Source organism: Pelecanus crispus, chromosome 2 (genome assembly GCF_030463565.1).
Source record: "Pelecanus crispus isolate bPelCri1 chromosome 2, bPelCri1.pri, whole genome shotgun sequence".
Classification (NCBI taxonomy): domain Eukaryota; kingdom Metazoa; phylum Chordata; class Aves; order Pelecaniformes; family Pelecanidae; genus Pelecanus; species Pelecanus crispus.
Genome location: NC_134644.1, coordinates 81,844,471 through 81,858,260, shown reverse-complemented (window position 1 = coordinate 81,858,260; position 13,790 = coordinate 81,844,471). Strand labels below are relative to the sequence as shown.

At 41.5% G+C, this 13,790-nt stretch overlaps 1 protein-coding gene across 2 annotated transcripts; it reads left to right on the top strand.

Annotated features, from left to right (window-relative positions):
- Positions 1-687: 687 nt before the first annotated feature.
- LOC104027535 (leukocyte elastase inhibitor) lies at positions 688-10,787 on the top strand. 2 transcript variants are annotated; one of them, XM_075728208.1, is made up of 7 exons: positions 688-717; positions 2,843-3,018; positions 5,051-5,188; positions 6,003-6,120; positions 6,717-6,859; positions 7,611-7,778; positions 8,531-10,787. In XM_075728208.1, exons 2-7 carry the CDS (start codon positions 2,851-2,853, stop codon positions 8,930-8,932), a joined length of 1,137 nt encoding a protein of 378 aa, XP_075584323.1. In that variant the 5' UTR covers positions 688-717; positions 2,843-2,850; the 3' UTR covers positions 8,933-10,787. The 2 variants fall into 2 exon arrangements, with proteins under 2 accessions (XP_075584323.1, XP_075584322.1); XM_075728207.1 differs by lacking the exon at positions 688-717 and adding an exon at positions 1,538-1,565.
- Positions 10,788-13,790: the final 3,003 nt, after the last annotated feature.

Genomic DNA, 13,790 nt, shown 5'->3' with positions numbered 1-13,790 from the left:
TTTGCTGTTTCTGTTCCTGAAATAATAAAAGAACTGTAAGTGCTGTAGGACTCTTTCTTTTTTCCAACCATAAATTATTCATTTTTTTAATCTGCAGTATGAAGAAAACAATTGGTTCTTGCAGGGGGGGTGGGCTAGATGATCTCTCTCAAGGTCCCTTCCAACCCAAAGCATTCTGTGAACTTATTTGGTTGATAAGAGGACAATCAGCTTCTATGGAGCTTGTTTGGAATTCATTGTTAAACATGGGATTTTCTGAATACTGCAAACCTGAGGTGCTTACTTGGGTTGCTGTGAGGTTTCGGCTTGGCCTGGCAAGGATTGGCAGCAGAGAGCCTTTACAGCAAAGGGCTCCGAAGCCAAGCGTTTACATTAAAAAAAGTAAAGATAATTGTGACCTAAACGTTGAGCATAAGCAAAGCAGCGCGATGGGATGGGAGAGACGTGCTACCCTAGGCGGCCGCGGTGAGCCTGTCCCACGGGGCAAAAAAACCCCCAATCCTGTGCCGCCCGTGCGCTTTGTTTTTTTAACCAGGCTCCCGAGGTCCCCTGCTCTCCTTCGCCGGGAAATGCAGGCCTCCCCCGGGAGAGCCGGGGCGGCGGCGATCGGGGGCTCCCGTCCCCGCCGCCCGCCCCTCGCCCCGCCCCGCCCCGCCGCCGTGCGGGAGGGCTCGGCCGGTCCGGCGGCTCCGCTCCGCTCCGCGCCGCTCCGCGCAGGTAGGCAGGCGGCCCTTGGCTGGGCTGGGGCTCCGCGGGGCGGGAGGGCGTCGGGGGACCCCCCTGCCCCCCGGAGCTTTATACAGGAATGGGGAGATAAAGGGACGACAAGCGGAATTTTTTCCGCCCTTCCTTCCCCCCCCCCCCCCCCCACCTCGGCGGCGGGGTCTGCGCGGGGCGGCCGGCGCCGCTCGGGCAGCCTTGGGGTGGGGGCTACAAAACGGCTGGCTTCGGTGAAACGCTTGCACGGTGCGGTGGTCTAAGTAAATGAAAGTAAAAGTACGCTTTTGGGTTCGTGTTAGGGGTGGGGGTTTTTATTTCGGTTTGGGATCTTTTTTTGGCGTAGAGCTAGATAACATTGCAAAGATGCAGGGCGTTTATCCATCTGGCAGTGGAGGCAGGCGGTGTTATTTTGCAGTTCCTGTTCTGGAAATACCCAAATTCTGGTGCAAACTCCTCCATGAGGTTGGGTCTGGACAGTACTTGTAACAGTATTAGCGGGCTGCTGCACTGGTTGCTGGGGGTAGATGCGCAAATGCCTGCGTCTAAAATGAAACTCCTTGGGGAAACAAGCTAGAAACAGCCAAATCCAAAAAATCCTGCTGCAAACAAGCAAAGAGAAGCAGGAATCGAGCTGGACGGGCAGGAAGGTTTTGCAGTATCAAGCAGTAATGACTCTAGCCGTTGCGTAGGTTTTTGCACCTGACCCAGCCCTCGTACCTTTCATTCCATCTGGCTCCAAGGGCCTCTTCGGGAGCATCTCGCCTAAAAGAATCGCTGCTCTGGCTGCGCAGCGTCAGCCCTGAAGCTTTGTCTGTTCTGCGCTTCGCTTCTGCTTTCGCTAGCTGGTAAGTCGCCTTCAGCTGGCAAAGCCCCCGGGCTCTCTGCCCGTGCGTTTAGGGCTGCTCAGCCCTGTTGGGACTCAGGTGCATTTGTACCTGCATGCAGCATGCAGGCAGCTCGCTTGTTCTCAGCAGAGCAGGCTGGTGAAAATAGTGGTGCTTTGCACTGCTGAAGGTAAGCGTATACTTAAAGACTTTGGCAGGATTGACACCTTTTTGCGGCATGGTTTGTGCCGTGAAGATGGGCAGCTTGCTGAAAGGTGTCTTAATCTCCCCGAGCAGTGACCGTGAATGCTTTCTGTGCGGGATGCAGGTAGAAGACCTGGGGGGAAGGCTGCATGAGTGAGCTTTCTGGGGTGTGGTGGGACTGTGAGACTGAAAGACGTTAACCTGCAATCCTGCTGGCACATAAACTTCCCATTTTAAGGTAGAAAGCAAGGAATTTTTTAAAATAATGTCTCTAAAGTTAATGTGATACGGAAGGCTGGGATATGCAATTTATGTGTAAAAAAAAAAAAAAAATAGGCTTTCTCAATGTGACTGATTTTTTTTTGAAGCAGATGCACTGACAATGAAATTCTTGCTCTTTCTGTACTGTTGTGGTTTAGCCTCAGCCAGCACCTAAGCACCACGCAGCCGCTCGCTCACTCCCCCTGCCCCGGTGGGATGTGGGAGAGAATTGGAAGAGTAAGAGTGAGAAACACTCCTGGGTTGAGATAAGAACAGTTTCATAATTGAAACAAAATAAAGTAAAATAGTAGTAGTAATAATAAAAATATAGTAATAACAGTGATAATAATATACAAAGCAAGTGATGCACAATGCAATTGCTCACCACCCACCGACCAATACCCAGACAGTTCCCGAGCAGCAATCACTGGCCCCCCGGCCAACCCCCCCCCCCCAGTTTCTATACTGAGCATGACGTCATATGGTATGGAATAGCCCTTTGGTCAATTTGGATCAACTATTCTGGCTGTGCCCCCTCCCAGTTTCTTGTGCACCTGGCAGAGCAGGGGAAGCTGAAAAGTCCTTGACTAGTGTAAGCAGTACTTAGCAACAACTAAAACATCAGTGTGTTATCAGCATTATTGTCATACTAAATCCAAAACACAGCACTGTGCCAGCTACTGGGAAGAAAATTAACTCTATCCCAGCCGAAACCAGGACAGTACGCAGCTGCAACCAGGTCAATCCGCTCTCTACTCTGAGAGTCACACAAGGTTAGGCTAGGTTTTTGAAGAGTGTTTCCCAGAGTCCTTACTGACTGTTTTATTTTTCAGCTATAACCATGGAGAGCCTGCGTAATGCCAACAGCAGATTTGCACTTGATCTGCTCAGAAGGTTTAATGAGACCAACCCAACAGGAAATGTTTTCTTCTCTCCTGTCAGTATCTCTGCTGCCCTGGCCATGGTCCTTTTAGGGGCCAAAGGTAATACAGAGGCCCAGGTGCTGAAGGTTAGTAGAAAGAAAATAATTCTCTTTTCCTTTATATTTTATTTACATTAAAAATTGTTGTGGTTTAGAGGAGGGAAAATGACAGAACGGTATTATTTTTATGTGCTCAGGACAAGATTTCTGTCATGCTCACTGAGTCTTCCTGGGGCTCCTTTCTGCGGTTACCTTCTGCCTGCCCGGCTCCAGAGCCCTCTTTCCATATTTGCTGTGGCCCTTGTTTCTTATTTGATTTCACTTATTAATTCTCGAAGTAGGAAACTAATTTCATTAATTAATCAGTCTCCATATAAATTGACCAGCGTTTCCAGCAGCATGGCCTTACTAGTTTTCATTGAGACGTTTCAACAAAGAACTATTGCTTTGTAATACAAGGTTACGAATGGTGTGTGCTTATACTAATAATACTGTGTATTTTGTAAGAAACACAATATATAGTTTGATATTTAAAGCAGAACAACTATGATAATACATGATGATGCTACCTAAGTATCAGTATCTTAGTAACAGCTAGGCACTTGGATACGTGAGAGGAGCTGGGCCCACATGCTTACTCTTACCATAGCCTTAGGTTAGGTAGGATAATTTAAAAAAAACTCATTATAAAATGCAAAAATGGTATACGTAGTACTGTGCCAGTTTCCCCCAGAGGCCTCCTGCACGGAAGGGACTTAGTCACTATTATTTTTCCCCTTTGTTAGGCTAACGCCCGCTGGTGCAAAAGGGCGTATGAGACTTCTCATTGCGGTCATCATCATGTACTTGCCTATGAACAATTTCACCTTTGTATTCTGGACGTTAGGAGGAACTGTTTTATACTGTTGAAGGAGGAACTGTTTTATACTGTTGAGTGGTGCTGTGCCTACTGAGTAAGACAATAAAATTATTTTCTCACGACTTGTACAAACAGACTTTGAATGTATATGCCATGTAATCAAACTGACAGCCCCACCTAGGATAAACCTACTGACAGCAGAAATCATGCAAAAGGAACTTGAGGAAAAAAATGTATTTCAGCAGTCACCTTCAGTAATGCATGTTCCCATACCATAGTGCTTTCCTTATGAAAACATAGCTAATTAGGGAGGCAATGATTGATAACTGTCAAGGGCTGTTTGCAAGCATATAGAAATTTGTTTCTGTGATCATAATCCTATTGTAAGTTGTCTCCGTGATGTTCTTGCTCAGCTATTCGTATGTACAACACAGCCTGCATTAATGTGGGCAGCAATTCCTGACCAAAAACCCAGTAAGATAAAATGAGGGCTTTCCTTTGAATCCAGTGGCTGTTTGACAGCAGCCTTCCCTACTGAGAAATACATGATTTAAGTTCGAATGTGAATGTCCCTGCTTTAATCTAGTCTTCCCTGTCAATGAGGTCTGGCAGCTCCTGCTGTCGTACCTGTAAGCCTTGGCTGGCCAGCTTGCTTCTGGGAAAGGAGGTACTGGTAAAGAGATACTGCAGTGATGCATTTGATTTTTAAGATGATACAGGGTTTGGTTTTTTTAATATATATATATATGTAGTTACACTTTCATAAAACCATAAAAGATAATTGTTCTAAGTTTTCTTAAGACCTCACCTGTGCTAGTGTTGATTGTATGTTCTGAAAAGCAAAACCCCAGGTTCCCTTGGGGCCCAAGGGGGAAGCCAGAAAGCTAAGAAAGCTAAAGTGTCTCTATGGCATTGTCTCTTTTCAATTCCCCACCTGGGAATGAGTCCTTGTGCCCAGTGGTCCACGGAGGGGAGGCCTGCAGACGTCACGCGGACAGGACTCGGGGTTGTGATCAACAGCTTCAGCTGTGACTACGTATAAACTAGGAGCTTAATACAGGTGGCTGACACAGGTAGCGTAGCATCAAGAAACAGTTTCATTCATTCTTCGAGGTTTGCCGAAGTCTCTAAGCAGCTTCCAGCCTCTTCTTTCCTCTTTCTTCAGCCTACCTACCTGCTGGGTCTGGCCTACTCTATAGATACACTGTATGTTCTTTTAAGACAGTAGTAGCAGCAGCTTGTTCTGTTCTGTTATTTCAGACGCTTCATTTTGACAAAGTTGAAGGTGTTCATTCAAGATTTCAGACTCTGACTATGGATATAAACAGAAGCAATGCTCCCTATCTCTTACGGCTTGCCAATCGGCTTTTTGGAGAGAAGTCCTACAGCTTTTTGCCGGTACGCTGGTGCAGATCATGATGGTGTGGTGGAACCTGGTGGGAAGATGCAGCTATTTGAGTATTTATGAAGTATTTCTAGGCATATTTCTAAATGTTATTGGGCAGATGACAAAAGTGTTGCATACATGCATATGCATTTCCATATCTGTAGGCATCTGTGCATCTCACCTAAAGGGTGCTACACAGCAAATCCTTTTCATTGCTTGTTTGGTTCTGCTGCTCTTGGGCTCAAGAGAAAAATCTTTTGTTTAGGTTCTTAGTTTACAGCAACTATCGTAACATCCCACTCTGTTGCAACCGGCTTTTTAGGATGCAACCAGCTCTGTGTCTGTTGCAATCAGCTTTTTAGGATTTTCATTGGTCTAGTACCACATTACTTAAGTATTTTTTAAAACACTGTATTTATTTGGGAGGGGTTGCCCAACATGTCTAAACAACATACCTCTTCACCAGTGAATTATACCTTTGTGTGTACCTCGGTTGCTATTTTTATCCATCTTCAGCTCTTTTGGAGAGTTTAGTTTTATCCTAGCTGTGCTTGAGCCTATTTCAGGAGAATGACAGGTAAATATTGCAACACCTGCAGTAAGCACACCATCAGCTATATATGTGGCAAATGTACTATGAGGCTTACTCTGAGAGGGGGGAAAAAAAAAAGCAACCCAACCCTAGAAACCACCCAGGCAGTGCACTGTTAGAGCCCCACCTCAGAGCAGGTGATAATCTGTATGACATGCACCTTATCTACATCATAAAGAGATGTTTTCTTATCTGCATGCAATGAAAGCTATTCTTATCATTCCAAAATCTAGGATTTCCTGACTAATACTCAGAAATTATATGGAGCTGATTTGGCTACAGTTGATTTTCTTCAGGCTTGTGATGAAGCCAGGAAAGAAATTAACCAGTGGGTAGAGGAGAAAACTGAAGGTAAACTACTTTGGTTAATGAAGTAACTGGTAGTGTTTCATACTTTGGGAGCAGGAATAGGCTTTATTTTCTCCTGCCTTTACAACAGTTTAATTTTGCCCTGGGATATTCACTTGATGCGTTGACAGAACCAGAAGATACCTAAGCAAGACATTTAAACAGTTCTGTAAGTCCTGAGACTGACATTTTTTGTCTTCAGGCCAATGAGTGTAGGAGAGATGTCTAAACATAGATCTATACTCATGAGCTGGAGAATTTGTTTTAGGTAGTCCCAGTCCATATTGTATGTATATTTCTAAATCCAGTAATCCTAAATGTGTTTAATGTTCTTGTATGATGAGTCATATGTGACAGTTTAAGCTAAAAATATTACATTTTCATCAAATTACTGTATATCAAAAGTTATAGTAGTGTGTACTATTAAAAACTATGGTGAAGTAGAGAGACAGGTACCGAAACACACTTTATTACAGGAATGGACTAGAGTTTTATATTTGTAGTATTTCTGTGGCATCAGTTTCTTCATGTGTGTTTTATATGCCATCCACTTACTTATTACAAGATTTTGTTGTGACTTTTTTTTTCCCCCTCTGAAGGTAAAATCCCTAATCTGCTGTCTGAAGGCTCAGTTGATAACACAACCAGGCTCGTACTGGTGAACGCTATTTATTTCAAAGGGAGCTGGGCAGAGAAATTTAAAGAAGCCAACACCACTGGCATGCCATTTCGGTTAAATAAGGTAATACAGATATGCCTTGGTAGTATATATGTAATGAAAAGGTCAAATAATATAGGTGCTAAAGTGAAGCTTTGCTTACAGATAAAATAATAAAAAAATACAAAGTCTTGCATTAATCTTTTCAGTTCACCTGAAGGGTTTTTTATCGATCTTAGTATTTTTCTGTATTCAGCAAGCTATTTGTTGTCTCACTTACTGCAATACTATCAGAGGTGATTCTCACATATAGATTAGGACCCTGTCTGTGCCTAGCAGAGTTTCTGTCTAGCAGTTTCAGCTGCTATGAACTGTGCCTGTTTGTGATGCTAGGTAAACAGTATTAAAACGTTTGCACATTTTGGTTAAGCCCCATTTTCTTGTTCTATATTCTGCTTATGTTAACAGCTTTACAAGATACTGTATACAGTCATTTGCTTTATGCTGAACAGTTGATCGTTGTTGATTTTTAATGTCATTTTGGGGGCTAGAACAATACAAAGGTACAGCAACTCAAAGAAATTGTTTCAGTTTCTGTGAGGACTGTGCTGTAGAAGCCAAAGGAGAAACACATATAATACAAACTCATTATGTCTTCAGAAGAAGCTGGTGTTAAACAGACAGTCAGGAGTATGACAAAGGCAGTTTTACAATCACCTGATATAACGGAGGAAGAGTTTTTGCAAGGATGCAATTTTTAACTTACTTGTTTCCTATCAGTTCTTTAAATTAGTATTTTCTTAACTGTTACTTTTGGTACCTTTTATCCATCCAGAATGAAAGAAAGACAGTGAAAATGATGTATCAGAAAAACAAATTTCGTTTTGGGTATATCCCTGAAGTGAAGATCCGCATTTTAGAGCTGCCTTATGATGGAAGAGAACTTAGTATGATTGTCCTGTTACCTGATGACATTGAAGATGACTCCACTGGACTGCAGAAGGTGACCCATCTCAGCTAATGCAGTTATTTAATGGATAAGTTCAGCCATGCAAAATTAAAGCCTTAATGAACCCATGTTCTCGGAGCCCTGTATCCATCAAGCATATTTTTAGACAATGCTCTACTAGCACTGCAGTGAAGAACATGTGCATGTGCTGCATCAAGAAGAGAAGTTGTGTTCTGGTTTTGTAGCTTGTGCTCATGTGTCCTTTGGCTTGCTGAACTGAACCATGAGGGAGAATGAGAAAACAAAGTTAACTATGAGAATTAACTTGCTACACTTATTTTTTTTTAATGACAGAACTTTTCTTTCATTACTTTTGAAAGTCTTTATTTTCTTAGCCTTAAAGTAGTGAGACGGTTTTCCATTAAATGACCAGGAACACATCAGCTTCTTCAAGCTCTCTGATGATTATTTTTGTTACTTGGTTTTTAATTATGTAATTCCATTTAGTTAGATTAAACAGTAAGAATGACTGGGTTTAGTTGCTATCAGTACATGTTTTTCCCTTCTGTACATTGCAGCAAGAAGCAAATGTCTGCATTACTTTGTAAAGTAAAAACTGCACTGACTCCACTTAATTTTAATAGCATTTGTTTGATCTATACGTAGCTATCAAAGATACGGGTATGGTCATTTTTGTATAGTTGCTTTATAGTTGTATAGTGCTGCATAAAGCCTTGTAAATGTTACTGAAAATGAAATATTTCTACACTGGTGATATGTAATGATCTCTGTCTTTTTAATTCTAGCTGGAAAAGCAGCTTACCTTAGAGAAGCTCCAGGAATGGACATGTCCAGAGCATCTCTATTCCACTGATGTTCATGTGCATTTGCCAAAGTTTAAGCTAGAAGAAAGCTATGACCTTAAATCCGATTTATCCGCCATGGGCTTGTTGGATGTATTTGACAGCGGCAAGGCTGACTTGTCAGGAATGTCAGGGGCACGTGACCTCTTTCTTTCTAAAATTGTCCACAAGGCTTTTGTAGACGTGAATGAGGAAGGCGTGGAAGCTGCAGCTGCCACTGCTGGCATTGCTATGCTCTGCATGGTTATGGAAGAGGATTTCAATGCTGACCATCCTTTCCTTTTCTTCATTCGCCACAACCCAACGCAAAGCATACTTTTCTTCGGCAGATACGCTTCTCCATAAAAGAGAACTTGGCATATGCAGACCACTTCTTGCTGTAGTCAATGAACGCTTTGCTCTTGAATGAGCTGGATTTTGATGTAGAAAGTTAATGTTCTTGTCTCAAGTTCCTCGTAAGTTTGACTGATATTCTGCCTTTCCCATTACAACAATCCCAGAAAAACTGAGGAGTAATTAATTTTTCTTTCTTGAGATTGACAGCATCTTCAATACCTAGGAAAATCTTAACTGTAGGCAGAAGAAACCTTTTGAAATTGGACTAGAACTAGAAATACTCTCGGAATAAACTTGTATCTTGTAAAACACAGGATCACCCTGTATGCATCTTTGCATGGGTTTCTCTGTGTTGACAGTCCCCTGTTGTGATAACTTAAATAATCCAGTCATTCCTTATACATGTATACTAGGATGTTCTTGCAAAGCTATTCCTCCCCTAAAGTCTTGCTTTTCAAAGATATCTTAATACAATACTCTAGGCACCGAAAGGCATGTTCCTGAACAGCTGAGTTTACTCGGTTCTGTGGTGAAATAGAAGGTCGGATAACATTTGATTAGAGATATCTATTAATAGAGAAAGGATTAAGCTATTTAAACAAAAGTAACCCCTTCCAGTCATTAGCCAGAAAACTTGCAATAGAGCTTTTGAATGAGGAGGAGGAAAATAAATTAATAACAACTTTAGGTGACATGTCTAAAGAGGATTTTTAAAATTTGTAGTCTGGTGCCATTTTAGTTATTGAAAATGTGAAAATGTGTCAGGGCTTAGGTGTTTTAGGTGCTTGAAGCTAATGGGTGCCTTTCTGCAAGTTCAGAAGCTTTCAATATAACATAAGATTCTGGCCAGAACCTATGTGATCCTCCAAAAATACTTCAGCTTCCCAGAGGATGACTATGTATAATCTGCAGTAAATATCTGATGTGTCTCTTGATGTACAAGGATTCAATGTTTACTGAGCTGACTTCCGCTACTTCTTTATACAGAAACCTTTTGTACTGTGCAACAGCCTTATGCTTGGGAGCCACTGTAATTACATACAAAATGGAAATTTCTTGCACACAATTTTGTATTTCAGAGTACAAAAATAACTGCATACCTGAAGGCTAGCGCCAAAGAAAACTACTGGTGTAGCAGGTGTGATCAGCTGTATGAAGTCCTTGGCCTGTTCAGAGTAGGTGAAAATACTGAAAAACAAATTACTCCTGTAGAAGAGATGATTGCGTGAACCATCAGCTTCCCCTGTTAAGTGTAATGACCCCAGCTGCTAGCACCTGCGGGGAACAGGGCAAGGGTGACAGTTTATGTGAAATGACACAAGCACTCGGTCTGCACATTAGTAAACATGTTTCCGTGTGTTAGCAATACCTCAGTTGCGAAGGCTCTGGTAAATTGGTAAAGGAGAGCGTGTATTGCAGGGTGCAGATGTGAACATAACCCTTTCTATGCTGAATGCTTTGAAAAAAACATGCTTGCAAATAAGCGAGAAAAATGCTAGCACAAAACCCATGTAAAAATTTGGAATGGTTTGATGTTGCATTAGTTCTGGGTTTCTGGGCCTTCGTCTTCAGCCTTTTAGCAAATAAAGCTGCTGCTGCCATAGATGAGTTTTGACTAAGTAAGGCTCAAAAACTCCGTCGTAATTACATCCTTGTCTTTATATGCTTAAACTCAGTCAATGCATGCAAAATATATGATGTCTGAAGGCTTTTAAGGCGGTAATTACCAGGAGATCAGAAGAAAGATAAAACCTTACATAGTAGTAAAATCAGGGTAGCTCTATGAGGAGATTCATATACTTCTTTATTACTTTGGTCTCAGTACTCAGAAACTGAACTGTTATATTCAGACAGGATGTTTGTTACAGATGATAGGATGCACAAAATAAAGTCTCAGCAATAACAATCTCAATAAAGTCACCATTATTTGCTTCACATTCAACCATTTTAAAAAACCCAGCAAACCTACTGGCAAACATTCCCCTCCCATAATTCATGTCCCACAATAAGACCATGGTGAGTGTTCTTCCTTAATACTTTTTTTCTGTGCTCCTGTCAGAACAAGTGACTGACAAGGGCTGACTCCAACAGGGAAAATTGGAATGCCAACTATATTCACATTTCTGAAAAATAAAGTGCTGCTTCAACTAGCTCATGCGAAGGGCTTTATTTTTAGAACTAGTGAATGAACGCAGGTCTCACTGTGTTCAAAGCTTTGCAATTTTTCAGTATGAGATGCTTTAACTGAAGACCAAGGAAGAAACTCTAATTTTAATGAGTTAAAGATATGACGTACAAGATGAGAGAATGTCACATCAGAAGTCTCAATAGAAAATCAGGAGCCTGGCCTTAGTCTTAGCTAAGTAGCAGTCATAATCCACACACACAATATACAAAAATTACTTTCCATATATAAAATCTTTTGTTTATATCCATCTAGGAGACTGCAAGATTAAAAAGTCAGACTGACTGCAGTTAAATTTCCTAGGAGGGGACCGATGAGTACTTGAGCATGAACTTCCCTGTTCAAAACCAGTTTGCAACAGGCTGCTGGTTTGAGAAGACAATGTGAGTTTCTTCCAGTGGAAGCAGCAGATGGAGTTCACTCTCCATTTTGGCCTCTCCTAAGTAGACCAGGCTTTACAGCAATCCAAAACTCAGAGCAATACTTGCTCACTGTGATGTGATGAGTAAAGCCAGCCTTCGTACTACTGCTTACATAGACTCTTTACGATAGCCCTTCAATTTCAGTAACTTAAAAAGAAAAACTACCGCCCACCACGACCATTTGGCTGCTTTCTATCTGATTCATACAGTTTAAGTTGCTCTTCCTAGAAAGTAAATACCGTAGTGTGGATAAGGAGGACAGTTATCTCTGGGTTTTAAGTCACCTTATCCTAGAGAGAAATCTACATAGATGAGTTAACTCAGAGCATGACTTTCACTGTTAAATATTTTTATGTATTTATGTATGACCAAAATCCTGGTAAAGTACATAAACCTGATCATGGCCCCAGATATCTTGGAGACAGGTATTTGTCTTGATTTTTTAATAAGGTTACATTAGACAGGAATAAGACCAGTGCAATTCACTTGAACCTATTGAGACAAAAAGGTGCAATTGAAATCAGAAACTGGCTTTTGTTTGGTTTTGGTTTTTTTTACTATAGCGAACCTGTCTAGCTCTGTCATGTCATCTTATGGTACCAACTAAATACATATTCTTATCCATATTTATTAAGGGGCCTATGCAATCCCTGACTACTTAATAAAAAACCAAAAACCACAGCCAAAATCCTGGAGAGCGCAGCCTGTCTGGAAACACGCTGAACATGCACAGTGGCTGCTGGCAATTCAGATGAGGAATTCATTATGTCAGCCAGAAAATGTTGCATCTTCAGGCTAAATAGAACTTTCGAACAACCAGCTTGTATAATCACTTTTATTTTTAAGTCGTATCATGGGAAACGATAGACAGTCATTTTGGCCAAGAACTTTTAACACGAGAGAAGACACTCACAGAAGAGGGAAAAAAATGTAGCCCAGAGGTTAACTGAGGATTTAAACTCTTTGTGCATGGAAAACAGTACAAGAAAACGAAAATAGAAGTAATGATTTCACGTAAGTATTTAGTATAAGAGACTGGACAACTCCTTACCAGCTATATCATCCGGGTTTTTATCTGCAAGAGTCAAACTAGCTAAATAATGGAAACAATATTCATTAGATAATTTTCTAAAAAATTGCAATGGAATTGATTGGGGGCATTATTTAATTGATGTTTCTGGTCTTGCTATCCATATCTTTAACATTGGTATGTTACTACTGGGAGAACAACTTATATTGGTACAAGTTGTTTCTCACATGTATTGAATTCCCCAATATGGGCTATGGCATGGCCTTTCTTATGGTCTGTGTTACTTCTTAGTGGAACAACTTATATAAGAGAAAAAGAGATCATGGTATGGCAGATTTTGATGCTCCTTACAGTGGAAGCAACTGTCACCTGATGGGATCCAAATCTCATCCCCAATTTTTAGTGACACTGCAATATTTGGTATTTCCTTAAAGCTCTACACTCTGAAGATAAATAAATACACCAGTACATCAGCATGTGATTTTTAAGAAGAGACCATTCTTGCCCTTAAGTGACCTTCAAAAGGTAAGCCCCAGAGACTCAAAAGCCAGAAAACAAAGATGTATACGTCAATAATTTTTAATTTCATTCTTCCATCTTGTGCTTTTGAAGCAATTTGACTACGAGATTGGCTTCTGCTTGTTGAAAGCAGCATTGCCAATCCTACGCGGAGACTTTACATATCATCCTGAGAGAAAATGGACATGTTTGCCTTTGGTCTGTTTCAGAGGGACAGGAAATGGTGCAGGGTGGAATGTCTGTTTGTGAGTGCATCTGGTCCTGATGGACTTTTTAATGGAGCGTGGAGTTCTTCAAACAGTGGAGATGACCCTCTTTAGAGGGACTATAAAAGAGATGTACAACAGTGGGAGGGAGAGAGCAGGGAGCAGCCACTCGGTTTCTAGTGTAGCATCTTGCTAACTACCATAGGGAGGAAGGGAAAAGGTAAATAATACTTTGCCTGGAAAGAGGCAACGAGGCACAATGGCTTTGAAACTTTAACTTGTTGCCAGCATTTTAGTAGGCTGTTAAACTGCACTGTCTGATGGAGCTGTCCTGAGGGGCACAATCACTTTTCATGCAGGACTGACAGAAAAACCCAAACGGGGGCTGCGGAATGAAAAAGCATCTCTGAACATTTTGCCAAGCTGTGCTGCCCTCTGAAGGTGAGCACATGCTGCTTAGATTTATTCCAGCACTGGAAAAGATGCCCTGACTAACCCTGCTCTG

Coding starts and splice junctions, on each gene's coding strand:
- LOC104027535 (XM_075728208.1), top strand. CDS start 2,851: ATGGAGAGCCTGCGTAATGCCAACAGCAGATTTGCACTTGATCTGCTC. Junction 3,019..5,050: donor CAGAGGCCCAGGTGCTGAAG/GTTAGTAGAAAG, acceptor CTGTTATTTCAG/ACGCTTCATTTTGACAAAGT. Junction 6,121..6,716: donor GGTAGAGGAGAAAACTGAAG/GTAAACTACTTT, acceptor CCCCCTCTGAAG/GTAAAATCCCTAATCTGCTG.